The sequence below is a fragment of the Pleurodeles waltl genome, chromosome 2_1 (assembly GCF_031143425.1).
Source record: "Pleurodeles waltl isolate 20211129_DDA chromosome 2_1, aPleWal1.hap1.20221129, whole genome shotgun sequence".
Lineage (NCBI taxonomy): Eukaryota > Metazoa > Chordata > Amphibia > Caudata > Salamandridae > Pleurodeles > Pleurodeles waltl.
Genome location: NC_090438.1, coordinates 66,628,510 through 66,645,618, shown reverse-complemented (window position 1 = coordinate 66,645,618; position 17,109 = coordinate 66,628,510). Strand labels below are relative to the sequence as shown.

Genomic DNA, 17,109 nt, shown 5'->3' with positions numbered 1-17,109 from the left:
TCACCTTCATGTGGCATCTCCTCTCTCCATGCATGCAGTGATTGAGCTGTTAGACCTCCCCAGCATGTGGCATCTCGCCTCTTCATGCATGCAGTGATAGAGCTATTAGACCTCACCTGCATGTGGCATCTCGCCTCTCCATGCATGCAGTGATTGAGCTGTTAGACCTCACCTGATGTGGCATCTCGCCTCTCCATACATGCAGTGATTGAGCTGTTAGACCTCCCCAGCATGTGGCATCTCGCCTCTCCATGCATGCAGTGATTGAGCTGTTAGACCTCACCTGCATGAGGCATCTCCTCTCTCCATGCATGCAGTGATTGAGCTGTTAGACCTCACCAGCATGAGGCATCTCCTCTCTCCATGCATGCAGTGATTGAGTTGTTAGACCTCACCAGCATGAGGCATCTCCTCCCTCCATGCATGCAGTGAGTGAGCTGTTAGACCTCACCTGCATGGGGCATCTTGCCTCTCCATGTATGCAGTGATTGAGCTGTTAGACCTCAGCTGCATGTGGCATCTCGCCTCTCCATGTAGGCAGTGATTGAGCTGTTAGACCTCCCCAGCATATGACATCTCGCCTCTCCATGCATGCAGTGATTGAGCTGTTAGGCCTCACCTACATGTGGCATCTCGCCTCTCTCCATGCAAACAGTGATTGAGCTGTAAGACCTCACCTGCATGTGGCATCTTGCCTCTCCATGCAGGCAGTGACTGAGCTGTCAGACCTCACCTTCATGTGGCATCTTGCCTCTCCAAGCATGCAGTGATTGAACTTTTAGACCTCGCCTGCATGTGGCATCTCACCTCTCCATGCATGGAGTGATTGAGCTGTTAGACCTCACCTGCATGTGGCATCTCGCCTCTCCATGCATGGAGTGATTGAGCTGTTAGACCTCACTTGCATGTGGCATCTCGCCTTTCCATGCATGGAGTGATTTAGCTGTTAGACCTCAACTGATTGTGGCATCTCGCCTCTCCATGCATGGAGTGATTGAGCTGTTAGACCTCACCTGCATGGGGCATCTCGCCTCTCCATGCATGCAGTGATTGAGCTGTTAGAGCTTCCCAGCATGAGGCATCTCCTCTTTCCATGCATGCAGTGATTGAGCTGTTAGACCTCACCTGCATGTGGCATCTCCTCTCTCCATGCATGCAGTGATTGAGCTGTTAGACCTCACCTGCATGTGGCATCTCGCCCCTCCATGCATGCAGTGATTGAGCTGTTAGACCTCACCAGCAAGAGGCATCTCCTCTCTCCATGCATGCAGTGATTCAGCTGTTAGACCTCACCAGCATGTGGCATCTCCTTTCACCATGATGCAGTGATTGAGCTGTTAGACCTCACCTGCATGTGGCATCTCGCTTCTCCATGCATGCAGTGATTGAGCTGTTAGATCTCACCTGCATGGCATCTCCTCTTTCCATGCATGCAGTGATTGAGCTGTTAGACCTCACCTTCATGTGGCATCTCCTCTCTCCATGCATGTAGTGATTGAGCTGTTAGACCTCACCAGCATGTGGCATCTCCTTTCGCCATGATGCAGTGATTGAGCTGTTAGACCCCACCTTCATGTGGCATCTCCTCTCTCCATGCATGCAGTGATTGAGCTGTTAGACCTCACCAGCATGTGACATCTTCTCTCGCCATGATGCAGTGATTGAGATGTTAGACCTCACCAGAACGAGGCATCTCCTCTCTCAATGCATGCAGTGATTGAGCTGTTAGATCTCACCTGCATGTGGCATCTCGTCTCTCCATGCAGGCAGTGACTGAGCTGTCAGACCTCACCTTCATGTGGCATCTTGCCTCTCCAAGCATGCAGTGATTTAGCTGTTAGACCTCACCTGCAGGTGGCATCTCGCCTCTCCATGCATGGAGTGATTGAGCTGTTAGACCTCACCTGCAGGTGGCATCTCGCCTCTCCATGCATGGAGTGATTGAGCTGTTAGACCTCACTTGCATGTGGCATCTCGCCTCTCCATGCATGGAGTGATTTAGCTGTTAGACCTCAACTGCATGTGGCATCTTGCCTCTCCACGCATGGAGTGATTGAGCTGTTAGACCTCACCAGCATGTGGCATCTCCTCTCTCCATGCATGCAGTGATTGAGCTGTTAGACCTCCCCAGCATGTGGCATCTCGCCTCTCCATGCATGCAGTGATTGAGCTGTTAGACTTCACCAGCATGTGGCATCTCCTCTCTCCATGCATGCAGTGGTTGAGCTGTTAGACCTCACCTGCATGTGGCATCTCGCCTCTCCATGCATGCAGTGATTGAGCTGTTAGACCTCACCAGCATGAGGCATCTCCTCTCTCCATGCATGTAGTGACTCAGCTGTTAGACCTCACCAGCATGTGGCATCTCCTTTCACCATGATGCAGTGATTGAGCTGTTAGACCTCACCTGCATGTGGCATCTCGCTTCTCCATGCATGCAGTGATTGAGCTGTTAGATCTCACCTGCATGTGGCATCTCCTCTTTCCATGCATGCAGTGATTGAGCTGTTAGACCTCACCTTCATGTGGCATCTCCTCTCTCCATGCATGTAGTGATTGAGCTGTTAGACCTCACCAGCATGTGGCATCTCCTCTCTCCATGCATGCAGTGGTCGAGCTGTTAGACCTCACCTTCATGAGGCATCTCCTCTCTCCATGCATGCAGTGGTCGAGCTGTTAGACCTCACCTTCATGTGGCATCTCCTCTCTCCATGCAGGCAGTGATTGAGCTGTTAGACCTCACCAGCATGTGGCATCTCCTCTCTCCATGCATGTAGTGATTGAGCTGTTAGACCTCACCAGCATGTGGCATCTCCTTTCGCCATGATGCAGTGATTGAGCTGTTAGACCTCACCAGCATGTGGCATCTCCTTTCGCCATGATGCAGTGATTCAGCTGTTAGACCTCCCCAGCATGTGGCATCTCGCCTCTCCATGCATGCAGTGATTGAGCTGTTAGATCTCCCCAGCATGTGGCATCTCGCCTCTCCATGCATGGAGTGATTGAGACCTCACCTGCACGAGGCATCTCCTCTCTCCATGAATGAAGTGATTGAGCTGTTAGATCTCAGCTGCATGAGGCATCTCCTCTCTCCATGCATGCAGTGATTGAGCTTTTAGACCTCACCTGCACGTGGCATCTCGCCTCTCCATGCATGGAGTGATTCAGCTGTTAGACCTCCTCAGCATGTGGCATCTCGCCTCTCCATGCATGGAGTGATTGAGACCTCACCTGCACGAGGCATCTCCTCTCTCCATGAATGCAGTGATTGAGCTGTTAGACCTCCCCAGCATGTGGCATCTCGCCTCTCCATGCATGGAGTGATTGAGACCTCACCTGCACGAGGCATCTCCTCTCTCCATGCAAGCAGTGATTGAGACCTCACCTGCATGAGGCATCTCCTCTCTCCATGCAAGCAGTGATTGAGCTGTTAGACCTCCCCAGCATGTGGCATCTCGCCTCTCCATGCATGCAGTGATTGAGCTGTTAGATCTAACCTGCATGTGGCATCTCCTCTCTCCATGCATGCAGTGATTGAGACCTCACCTGCACGAGGCATCTCCTCTCTCCATGCATGCAGTGATTGAGCTGTTGGACCTCACCAGCACGAGGCATCTTGCTCGGCCCAGCCGCTGTGCACCCATCATAGCTCCTTTTCGCCAGGTTTGGAGCTGGCCTTCTGGCTCCAGGGCTCACTGGCTGCTTTTCAGCTCACCACTGGCTAGGCCCTTATGTAACACTCGTTTACTGCGTGAAGCAGGGTCTAGACAGAACAAGAAAGTGTCCCCACTTTGAGCCACATCACAGTAAACATGCGAGCAAGGTGAGAGACCAGCTACCACCCTAGGCCTTTGAGAACTGTTCCGCCGTCTCCGGGGCTGAAAATACGGAAAAATGATAAAAATGATGCTTTTACAACACAATGTGGCCAAAGAGCTGCATGTTTAGCGCTTTCCTTCTTTCTTCCCGCCATTTTACAATTATCCTCTGTTCTATTGTCTTTCGTTCCTTTCATTCTTCATTAATACTTTCCTTCTCTGTTCCTCTCTGGCTCTTACTCGTTCGTTCTACATGTTTACCTTTCTTTCCCTCTTTACATCGTTCTTTCTTCTCTGCTTTATAGTATTGTCTCTTTCCTTCTTTCTGCTCTTTTTACAGTATTGTCTCTTTCATTCTTTATAGTATTGTCTCTTTCCTTCTTTCCGCTCTCTTTATAGTATTGTCTCTTTCCTTCTTTCCGCTCTCTTTATAGCATTGTCTCTTTCCTTCTTTCCGCTCTTTATAGTATTGTCTCTTTCCTTCTTTCCACTCTCTTTATAGCATTGTCTCTTTTCTTCTTTCCGCTCTCTTTATAGCATTGTCTCTTTCCTTCTTTCCGCTCTTTATAGTATTGTCTCTTTCCTTCTTTCCACTCTCTTTATAGCATTGTCTCTTTCCTTCTTTCCGCTCTCTTTATAGCATTGTCTCTTTCCTTCTTTCCGCTCTCTTTATAGCATTGTCTCTTTCCTTCTTTTCACTCTTTTAAGTCCCTCTTTCCATCTTGCTTTCCTTCTGTCCATTATTCTTTCATTCCATCTCGCCTTCTTGTTACCTTTTTGCCCATCTTTATTTCATTTCCTTTGCTTCTCTCCCTCTTTCCTTCTTCATTCTTTTATTCTTTACTTATCACCTTCCCTCCCTCCCCTATGCCTTTCCTTCTTTAGTTTCTTTGTTTGTTGCCACTTCCTTTCCTTCCCGCCACTCTTCTTTCTATCTTCCTTCACCCTATTTTCTCCCTTTCTTCTTCTCTTCCCTCCTTCCCACCTCGCCCTCCCTCCTTTCTTCGTTTGTGTCTTCTTTCAGCTCTGCTTCCTTTCTTTCTAACCATGCTTCCTTCTTTGCAGTCTCATTTCTTTTTCTCGTTCATGTTCTATCCCTCCATCAGCCTCTTACATATTTTTGTCATTGCCATCATTTCTTGTTCCTTATGTTCCCCTTTGGCAACCCTTTGACCCCACCCCACAGCTTTGCTATGTATCTTATTTCCGTCAATATTTATTTGCTTCGGCTTTTATCTTATGACCTGCCTACCTCAGATAAAAGACAATAATGGGTGATAAAAAAACAAGTTAATCTGAAAAGCGGGGGCTCCCCTACGCATGTGCATTAAGTCCTGAGTTAAGTTTGAACCTCTTGTGGTCCAATCTGTCGAGACCACTGTCCCATTTCTGCACCTCAGGCATGCTGCCCCTTGGCCATAGATATCTACAAGTTGGCTGGGCCTCCATGGATAAATGTCAGCCAATGTTATTCTGGGGAAACTTTCAATGACACTCAACTGGCATGTCTACTCTTGGCTGGCCCAGCACCTAAATCAGCTAAACCGAAGACTCTAGATCACTCTGCACACAAATAAGCAAGTTAAAGGACTATGGGCCAGATGTATCAAATGGTTTTACCCATTATGTGTCTATGGGAAAATGCTTTTGTATATATTGCACTATGTCACAACCTAAGGATTGCCAGATCATTGACTTTGTACAAGACCTGTCTTTCCTTGCAGGGTCCCATCTCAAGTGCCGTAGTGCAGCTTACTGGAGGCAATAGCTGCCATAAGGATTATACTGTACTACGCCATGGCACCATACTAGCCTGGCAACCATGTGGATTTCGATGCCCAGGGGCACAGTCCAGTGCCCTCAGCATTGATTCATCACAGCCTCCTGGAACTGGCAGCAGACAAAGTTAGAAGCTAGGGGTTTAGGAGGATAAGTTCTCAATTTTTTCATGTTATTACCAAATGAGAATCTTAATAAAAATCCTTCCACTTCATTCGAATCCAGCTCAGAGCCCCCGGGGTGAATGTTTCTGCCTTCTCTTGATTTAACTATGTATCATCTGCTATTTGAGCCTACCAGCTTCTGCGCTCAATAGGCTACGTCGAGTTCACAAAATGATGGTGGCGCTGATTTGTATCTTCACAAAATTCAACAGGGTCCTACAGGGTACTGCAGTCTTCATTGGTTGTCAGTCACTCGCCGGATCCAATTGAAGGACTTGTCCATGGCATATAAAGCCTTCCCTGGAACTGGACCCAAGGTCCCACAAGAATGTCTTCTCAGATTCTCTGACAGTCAGCCCCTAAGGTCAGGGATCAGCTTCCTTTTGACAGTTTCACATTTAGGAAAATCTCGACAGGGATCACAATCTTTTTCTGTTGTGGCTCCTTCCAGCTAGAATCCTCTTATCTCTTCATCTGCCGCAAATGAAATGCTATCATTCCTTTCAGAGGACAATAAAGTCCCAGTTGTTCTGTAGGGTCCCTTTGACTGGACAGTCCAGGTTCACTGCCATGAAGCCTCAGGCGTAAGTGTTGCTCTTCACAAACATTTCAGCAATTTCTTTCAACTGGCCTTGCTTGGGTCTATCAAGCGATGCACCTGTGCGTAGGACAAGGCTTGGAATCAGGCTGCCTGGATGATCCCTGGTTCCGAACACAGCGACTACATCCAGCCGGAGATGATATACCTCAACTGGCTACCAACAAGTGATTTTTAAATAGCTTTGGAAATGCGCAGAGAAATAACAACGGTAAAGCTGGTATATCAGGCAGAGCCACAAAATGGGAAAAAACATGGGGCCCTTTTTCGCTTAAGGTATATATTGAATGATGTATGCAGGTATATACATGTACTGTGTAGGCACACTATGGCAATGTGCCCCATTATAAAAAAAATGTGCAGTTGCCCATACACGCTCTGCAAAGTTTGGTGACGCGTATGAAGTCAAAAAGACTCCTGGGCAGAGGTCATGCTTTTCAATGGATGGTTGAACTGCACAAGCATGGCAGTAGCCACTGCGATGTACAACAACGTCCGTATGGAGCTCAGTTGCTGGCGGCCACTTGGTGGTGGACTTGCCTTTTCAACGGAACTCATCCCAAGCTTAGAGTAATGGTGGGCTGAGATGTTCAGAATTCCACCTACAATTGGTAACCACAAATATTCTGCACATTCATATGTAACTGACCACAAACTGAAACCCATCCTGCCCCCCAAGAAGAACTTACCGATGTTGAGCTCGTCATCGGTGAGGGTGTCTCCAATGAAGTCAAACTGGAAGCTCTGCAGGGTTTGCGAGAACTTCTGCACCGCATTAGAGTAACCTGGAAGGAAAATAGGCAGGAGTTAGCGTCATGACAAAGTCAAAACCAGAAGCCAAGCAGTAGAATCATAGACTAACAATAGGACATTACACTGACATCAAACGTAAAAAAGAACTCAGTCTAACAGGTCTCAATTAACACTTAGCATTATCAAAACAACAAATACATATATGCGGGTATTCCCTCATTGATTACCTTTTTGAGCATTCTGTACACTTCAACATATTCCAATGCAGAAGACAAGGGCAGTAACATTCTGGTTTTAATCAACACGTGTTCAACACATTAGTGCTCTATTGTTTATTAGTAGGCACAATGTGAAACAACAGTAGAAAGCCAGAATGTTCAAAAACACAGTCTCCTTGCTAAAGTATTAACATAAAGACGTCACTTCCTGTATAGCACAGTGTCTATCCCGATTCAATATAATGTGGCAAGGTCCTGGAAACAAAAGCTGTCACTCAGACTAGCCATGCTTAGATGAACCCATGCAGTGTCATTTCAGTCCAGGTACGAGAATGCCTTGCCATCCTCAACAGACGTGAGTATCACAGCGTGGAGGAGAGGAGATGATACTGCCCTCTCGGTCAAGACCCCCAATGCACGAAACAAGTGCACCACCTGTATGAGCGAAGTCGCTAACCGGAAGAAAACCAACTGTCTCAAGCTCAACACCAACAAAACAGAAGTAGTGATCTTCAACTAGAACACCTCACCATGGGACTCCAACTGGTGGCTGGTCGACCTCGTACCCACACCGAGCACCTGTGCAAGGAACCTTGGAATATTCAATAGCAAACTGCACGTGAGTGCACAAGTCAGTGCCGTCTCTGCATCCTGCATCCACACCTGGAAGATGCTGAGGAATATCTTTAAATGGCTCCCCAACAACACTAGAAAAAAACATCACTCTCGCCCTAATCACTATCAAATTGGGCTACGAGAACACCCTCTACACCAGGATCACCAAGCAACTCACTAGAAGACTACAGACTGTCCGGAACTCGGCAGTCAGACTCATCCTTACCCTCCCACACAGAACTCGCATCACACCACACCTTAGGGAGCTATATTGGCTACTGATACACAAACATGCTCATTTTAAACTCCTAACACACACATTCATGGCACTACGCAATTAGGCCTCACTTACTTGAGCAGTCACATCTCCTTTAACCAATCGCCTAGACATCTCCGCAGGTCACCTACTCGCACACACCCCACGCATACAAAGAAACAGATCAGGAGCACGGGAGTTCCCTTACATCGCTCCAAAAGTGTGGAACGTCTTCCCACTCCACATCAGAGCCTCTTTGTCTCTTGATGAATTGCACAAGAAGCTGATGACCTGGCTTTTCAATTAACCAACCTACAATAGGCTGGGCTAGGCACAGACAACTGCTTGGCGGCAGGATACCCTTACAGGTGATAGTGTGCTTTACAAATACACAAAACATAACTAAAACTGGTATCGATGGGGTCATTGGGACTGGGAACCCAAATCCTGAAATGTTTTTGCACACCTTAAGAAGAACTGACGTGCACAAAAAACCTGGAAAGACCCTGATCGTGACACTTCTGCCTGCAGATCAAACTCCTAAAAGGGATTATCTGGTAGCATCGTGGATGGTCAGCTTTAGTCATTCTGACACTAGGGAAAGGCTAGTTTCACGGAAAGTGACATTGAAAAGGTTGTAGAACCTGTACAAAGTCGTACATTCCAGGGTAATGATACATGTTTCCATATTGTTCCCACATCAGCCTTTAGAGGGTCAGAAGGGATAAGACAGGCTCTCCCTTTTTGCTACAAGTAATGCGGAAAAGAATTATGTGGAAAATTCAGTGGAGCATGCGCAGAGGAAACCATATGTGCATTTAAATATCAATACATTTAAATATCAATACAAGACGCTCATTGTACGTTTCACTGCCTGCTCCTGTAGGGCTTTGTGAATTAACACAAACATGTAAATCTATGCAAATTATTAGTGATAATCGTCAAAGCCTAGATGTAAGCAGGTTTGGCACCAAAGGAGCGAAGGGGAACTCAGGAGAGGTGGGTTGTGTTGCTATCTTCAGGTAATCTGCCTTCATGTCTGCCTCTGCCTTCAGGTGGTCCCGAGGATGAGGTCACTTCCTCTGCCGTCCTGAAGATGAGGTCACTTCCTCTGCGGCTAAGACCATAAGTCTCCTCAGGGGGCTGAGAAATGATACAATACCTACAAATGGTTATTTTATTTTCTGCACTTGTAAACCATTTTGAATTCGTCCTATAATAATAAACAACTAGGGTGATTGCCAAGAATTATATAGTGTACTTTTGTCATAAACGTAGTAGTCTGCTCGACATGTCTTATCCAAACCACATAAACCCTTTTAGAGAAAATGGGCTTCATTTCTGCATCAGCCTCAAATGATAATAAAAGGCATGCTTGAAAAGCTGTTGCATGGTGGGCGGGGAGAACTTGTAAGCAGGCGCCAAGAAAGCTGTCTTCCCTTCTGGCGCTGGCATGAATCCACCTTAAACAATATTGTATGGTGTGATTCTCACAATCCACTTGGGAAACACATGGCATGAGGCTTCAAACTGAGAAGAAGAGAAACCTCTGTACCCCAAAGAAGCAGCCCAACCAAAGCCATACAGACCAAGAATGGCCGCCCCACACCTCCTCCCAGAGCTGAAGATGGAGCGCCACAGACACTGGGGCTCACACCTGGGGAGGGTCATGGGGGGAGCAGGGAGATGGCACAGAGCTCTGGGCTCCAGTGCAGACACCCGGAAACTTTCTCAACAGTCACCTTCTCCAGCCACTGTCGCAGATACTCGTGGCAGGCAGGTGCACCCCAAAAATGTATACGCCTCTCTCTTGATGCTGTCCAAAGTGAGTGGACCTACCACGACCACTGGATTCACAATTGTTTATTTACAAATGAGTCTTGAGAAGTGAATCTTAAGGTGGGGCACACATTGTCTCACAGATAAAAGTGCTAGGGCCACCTACGTATATGTGGGGGAGTTTGTTTAAATGTTTAAATCTGAGTTAGTATATGTATATGCAAGAGCTGGAACCACCTACCCATGCACCTCAGACATAGCCCATCGCTCACCATCTTCAGGAATAAGCCTCAGTCGTGGCTCTTCGGAAGAGGCTCTGTCCGTCCCCCTGACCCCCAGCGTCTTGAGACCCTCACTGGTGAGTAGTTGCACTCTACAAAAACTGACTGATTAATATATACCTATAGCTTTCTATCTATATATAGATACACACACATATATACAAAGTCAAATTAAACTATTTTAAGTAAACTACACTGCTTTGCGGTGAAAGGTGTTGGGAGAAACAAATGTGTGCAGCGGGGTGCAGTGTCAATGTTTGTTTAGACACTTATTAAGCGACCAGGGCTTAAGGGCAACACAGCACCAACAATTTAGCAAACTTGAGTAAGTCTATAATCTTAAACAAGCAAGAAAAAAAGAAGCCAACCTATAGTCTCAAAAATACAAAACGGAATCAATGAATAAACAGAAAAAACATCAGGAGGCTAGTTTAGTAAGAAAGTGTTCAAAGCTCTACAAAAATCCAGCAGGCGCTAAGAATGTTAGGACGCGAACATTCACAAAGAATAGATCCCCTGTACAAGGAGAATCAATGAAAATCAATGGTGAGAGCAAACCCAGCGCCTGGATACCCTCACGGGTGACAAGAAGCGCTCTAGTGATTGATTAACACCTCACCAGAGCTCAAGAAGAGCAGAAAACACTACCAAAGAGAAAACAAAACAAGCATTGGCAGTAACATGCCAAAAAAACACCAGTACGTCACAACAAATGGAAACGCTTGCACCATGATGCATGCGGACGCATGGTTGGCTATTTTGCTATCATTTTTCTATTTACTAGGAGTCATTGTGACAAGGCTATCTATTCGTACGCATGTGTCATGATGCATGTGTGTGCATGCGACATGAACCATGCATCCACATACATTGTGACGCACAAGCAACCTTTTTGGCACCTTTAATTTATTATTCTAAAGTGAGGTCAGGCATTTTACAGTGGTAAATTAAAAGAAAAAAGGAAAAATAAATCACTTGGTTTAGTAATTTTAAGACACCGGATCCAAAATGTATATTAACATGCATCTATTATGTCCAGAACAGCAAACCCCTTAAAACGTTCTCCCTGTGTCCACCCTTCCTGGAACTGCCGGAGCTGTTTCTGCTCAGATCACACTCTAGAACCTAGCTAGGGCAGGCAGCTTGGGCAGGTGCCAGGACACAACCAGTAGCCTTATGCATCATTCATGCCGGCCCTTGTTTACAAAAGTAAAACAAAACATAATTGGAAATGGTGAAGAGGAACAGGGAACATCGTGTATCAGATAGGGAGAATCATCAGACAGCGGGGAGGGGCACCGAAGAACTAACATGGGAGAAACCAGAGGGCAAGAAATGCAAACACTAACATGGAGAGCTGAACGCTAAAGAAAACAAACACAATGCAATGTGCAAACGTCACAGGTCCGGCTTTAATGTGCCAGTGCATACAAACAATGTCATACTCGATTGGTGTTCCTGTGCAACAGCATATTGAAGTCTGATGTATTTGGTTTGCCAGTGCTTGTTTCTTCTAGGGTACTGATGGCTACGATTATCTGTAACACAACTGCTCAACTGAGCCATTCGACTGTGTGCCTATGTGTCACCTTGCAAAGAACAAACACCTGCAAGAGTGGTTCGTGCATCTTCAGACGTATTTGGATAACCATAACAATTTGCTCACGTTCATTAGGGGTCCATTTCACTTTGGGAACATACATGGGGCCATATTTCAAAGGTGTAAAAACATTGTATCTACACAGGAGACTAGCACTGGCAAAAACCAATGAGCCTTGTCTTTGGGACCTACTGGACTGCCAGTGTTTTGTAGTGGTGCTGTACCATGCAGCACGTCCAAAAATAATCTTGAAAAAGTCTACAAATCACGCTGTTTTTTTTCTTCATTTTTGTATTTACCGATCTCCAGAGGAGTGCTTAAGACAAAAGAAAAAAAGTAGTCCCCTAAATGTACGCAGTGGAAGGACACAAGTAAATCAGCCGTCTCCAAGGAAGAGGGGCAGACCCGAGATGGACAAGTCAAGCCATCAAATAAGAATCAAACAAAGGAGAGCAACAGCAAAGCCAGCCAATGATAACCAATGGGCCTGTGGCAAGCCCCTCTGTTCTGGTAAGCCCACAATATGTCTTTCACAATCAAACAGCTGTTCTGTCTGGTAGGCTCGGCCTAATAGAACAGCCATAAATGACTGGTAGGGGCCCCACAGTGATGCGGAAATCACTACAGACCAGTTAGTGGATGTCCTGGCACCAAAATAGCTGCACCCAGATGACTCTAGGGATCATAGAGAGACTTCTGGGTTGGCCACCTTCTGGATCAGACCGTTTTCATCTGCGACTGCAAATGAGGGCAGCCATCTTAAATTCAGGCTCACAGACAAGTACTCATTAAAACATAAAAAAAACTGCAAGAGCATGAAACCAAAAACAAAGAATTGCCTTCTATATACAAATGCATGGATGAAATAAATAATTCAAAGTCTGATTGCCGAGTGTGCGTCTCGGATGTAAAACAGTTCCTCAAACATTGCAATACAAGCAGTGCAAAGGGGGCAGAGTGATCCCTGACGTGAGCAGTGGAAGGATACAACTCATTCAGCCGAACAACGGGAAGACCAAAATACCCCTGGGAGGGACAAACACAAGAATAGGGAGGAAAGCCATCAAATCAAGACCATACATCTGAGACAGAAAACCAAGACACCGAATCATAAGCAATTGGCTGACCCAAAGCCCACTCTAATTGCATATTATGTACTGGAAACAATACCGCTGCCAAAATCTGCAAAACCCATCAGTAGCCAAGAGCTAAAAAGCAATGATCGTTGACGAATCGTAAGCTATCATTCAAATGAGGAAAAGAGAGGCGTTTAAGACTGCTGCCAGAACAAACCTTCTCAGAGATGGGAAAACATCTGCAAGGAGACGGAGAATATGGATTAAATGTTATGAATAAGGGTAAAATGAATTAAAGAAAACAGCAGAAGACCAAGGAAGATTTGAGGGAAATAAAAAACATGGCAATTGAGGCAATTTTCAGACTAAAGATGAGCTCGGCCAGTGGGCGAAAGACAGCATGCTGAATCTCCAATTGGTTTGGATTTTCAATTCCCCCATTCTTAGTACGCGTGGTGCAGCAGGACAGTGGCGTACTCACGCCGCCCCCGCCAACCCCTCTTTATTTTGGTCCCTCCGACATTTTGAAATCCTGCTCTATTGGACTCCGGCTCTGCTTCCCCATCAACACTAGACCAAGGAGAGTTACCAGCAATGTTTTTGTAATCCTTATTGCGCTCACAAACACATTTTTACAGACAGTGAGGAAGATAATTTACACCTTCTCAAGGATCTGTAACGCCGACTGGTGACAGACTGCAGAAAAAAATCTGAAAAATAGTAGCAACTTCCTCTCAAAATAACTGAAAACCCTCGGTTCAGCAGAAAGTGTACATGTTTTCGCACCATGCTTGGCTAGGATGTCTGCATTAAGAGAGAGGAGTTTTGTTGTTCAAGAAGTTATCGCTATCAAAATGTACTGGATGTGGTATCCAACATTATGCCCAAAAATCTGAAAATTCTCGCTGGAGATCTGTGACCCCAATGGCTGGTTTTGCAATTCTGGATGAAGGGACAAAGCAAATCCAAACAAGCCGTTGTAATTGGCTTATAATACCCGTCTGCAGGGATGCATCGCAAATTCAAATAAATCATTAATAAATTGAATTTGCATCCCTCCTCTGGGACATCTTAAGGATTTTGGGTGCTCTGGGTCAAACATATTTTGGGATGCCCTGTTAGGAACAACTTTGAATTTGTGATCCAATTTCAGCTCTTTAATGCCGTCTTTAGCCGGGTCACTGACAAAGCACAGGCACACTTGTCCAAATTCCAATGGTGTTTAACTCTAATATTCAGGGCTAGTGATGTTTTTTCACTATTGTAATATAGCAGCAGTTCATTAATAGCACTGCAAACAATCTCCATGACACCCTTCCCTTTTTCATATGTTAGCTCCTGTTTTGATCTAAAAGAAACTTTTTGAGATGTTACATAAAACATAAAAACACATTTCACTGCAAAAAGTCTGTAACAGACATCTCCCACATAAAAAAGAAATTAAAGGAAAACGGTATTTAAAACAATCTATTTAATAATTATTAAAGATCATCAAGGCAAGACTCTGCAGAACAGATCTGGCTCTATCAGGGGTCCTGAAACTCTGGGGCCCTGGGCCAGAGCTCACTTTTCCCATGCTTTAAAACATCTTTGTCCCTCCTCCTCACAAGGCCATGCTTCAAGCTTGATCTACAAACATGTCATAAACACAGTGTAGCCGATCATTCTCCAAACATGAAATGCCCTCAACGCATCATCACAAAGATGTAAAGTTATGTCAGTTCCTTAATTAGCATACTTAGGATTTTTTTCAGAATAATTTTTTTTATTTTGTTAAAAGAGATCCATTGATATAAATTTGCAAAAGAAACACATCATTCATACAGAAAGACATCAGCAGGTCATTCAGCAAAGGACCATTTAATCATCTTGTTCTGATGTGGCCTCGGTTTGCGGGCGATCCACTGGTATGTGGCAAGTCTGTGCATGGAACCCCATCACTGTGGAGGCCCAGAGCTCCTCTGAGGTAGGTCAGATCAGTAAACTGAGAAAAGGCCTATGTTTACCACACCTGGACGACAGTCACATGGATGGTCTCACACTCGGCCTTACACTCCGGAGCAGCTTGGCAAGTGAGTTATACACTCGCTTGGATAACAAAGAGCAGCAAGACTGAGTGTCTGACTGAACCCAACCCTCTCTTTCCTCCAACATAAGAAGTTCTGAACAGCCTTCTGTCTAAAGAAGTAGTTCTTAGCCTTCTGACTTCTGTGGACCCCCACTTAATCACTACTAGAATCCGGGGACCCCCACTAAATCATTATTGGAATCTTGGGACCCCCACTGAGTCATGACTGGAATCCAGGAACCCTGACCTAAGCATTTTTAGTGATTTGAACGGAAAACAATGCATAAAATAAACATAAATAATAATTCTCCAAACAGATTATTAAATATTTTCTTTAATTCACAAATGAAAAAAAAAAAAAAAACATTTTAATTTTATTAGGAAGGATGGAGTTTTTCTAAGTTCGAGTATGGCCACTCACCTTCCATGCTATAAACAGGGCCACTGGACTTATGTGGCAAGAGAGGGACAAATTATGTGGCAGGGTTGAGTAAACTATGCAGTAAGAAAAGGCAAATTTTGTGGCATAATGCAGCGCATTTTGCATTGTTTTACTTCATTATTTCATCTTTTTTAAGCTTGCTAATACTGTCTGGATCTTGGTTGTGCCTCATTAGTACCTGTTTAGCACCTAAATATAGCAATAAGCAACAGAAAGGGGACCAGTCTAGTTTCGCTAGCGGGCCTCCCACTGCGCAGCAACATGTGTCGCTACATAACTTTTGAACTGTTTGAGGTAAAAACATTTTTTTTTGTTAAAATCTGCAGTTTATGTGGCTGGCAATGGATTATGTGGCAAATCTATAACTATGCGAAAATCGTCACGGCCGCGCAGTCGCATAATTCCAATGCCCCCCACTATAGTCCGTTTGATGCACTTGCACTGCTCTTACAAATTAATCTGATGATGGTAACTTGAAATTCTAGCTTCTAATTTTAGATTCCTTCTCATTTACAGAATGTTAAAATTTCCAATTGAATGTTTGTTTCTCCATTTATGTACACTTTACCTATCAATATGATTTCATTTTCTATGCAGTCACGAGCCCCCTAAGTAGCCTTTGCGGACCCCTGTCGGTCTCCGGACCACAGGTGAAGACCCACTGATCTACAGTATAAACCCCCTTCTCTCGCCAGCACACCTCACAAGAGCCATACAAATGACACTACGGGGAAAGGCGGATTATAACTGCTTCCAGGCAGATGTTCAGAATATCCATTTAAATGCACATATTATTATTTATTCACAGTGGAAGCAATATAAATTGGTGGTTATCCTGAAAATGTGGCCTGGATCCTATCCTCCTGAGCGAGGTTGGACATCCCTTCACAAGCATTAACTTCTTGTGAGACTCAGTTTGGGAGTGTGCAGATGTTTTAATACAGACACCTTGCATTTACTCATGCGGTTGCTGCAATTGCTTGGGTTGAAGGCTTTTTCTCAGCGAGTCCCACCATGACTGTTGAAAAAAGACCTGGTCAGCAGCTGGCAGGAGTAACTTCTTGGAGAGCTGGGAGACGAGGCCACTTACCCATGCCCGCTCAAAGGCAATGCCACTCAGTTGGGCCACTCTTGGCTGCGTAAGGTTTGAACTTTTTGGTGCCACATGAGCAAACACAACATAGTACTAGCGGCAGCCCTGCCTCCAACACATGCCAGCATATCCTGCAATGCACACCACTGCCACGTGCACACCTGGATTCTCATTTATAAAGATGCTTCCACCTGCGTTCACCTTGTGTGTGCACATATGTACCTTTGCAAAGGCAAAATCCCATTCCTAATTCACCCAGTAACGGACTGTAATATGCTATGCTTCTTGGTGTGTGTTCTACATACTATGTTCTGTGTTCCACTGTGCTCTATATTCTATGTTCTTTATTCCACGTTGCATCAGGGTGCTGGCGAGGTTCCAGAACGAGGGTCAGTTGGACACTGGCTCTGGACTCGTCAGGGCTCTCCTTACCGTTGTGGATCTTTATCTTAGAATAAAGAAGTATCTTCAATTGGATGCACGGCTACATTCTCATCTTTCTGTGTCCAGCACATTTCCCACACTACACGGACGTTGTGATTTTAGTATTAAAAAATGGGTTTTGCAAA

General features: G+C 45.3%; 1 protein-coding gene across 2 annotated transcripts in view; it reads right to left on the bottom strand.

The window, feature by feature from the left end:
- OPHN1 (oligophrenin 1) overlaps window positions 1–17,109 on the bottom strand; it is a 449,584-nt gene that overhangs the window by 277,900 nt on the left and 154,575 nt on the right. For both annotated transcript variants that reach the window (XR_011199075.1, XM_069210164.1), the window contains exon 2: window positions 7,049–7,144. Coding sequence is in view for 1 of the 2 variants with exons in the window: in XM_069210164.1 (XP_069066265.1) it covers window positions 7,049–7,144 (96 nt within the window). In the remaining variant the exon portion in view is untranslated. The remainder of the gene's footprint in view (window positions 1–7,048; window positions 7,145–17,109) is intronic.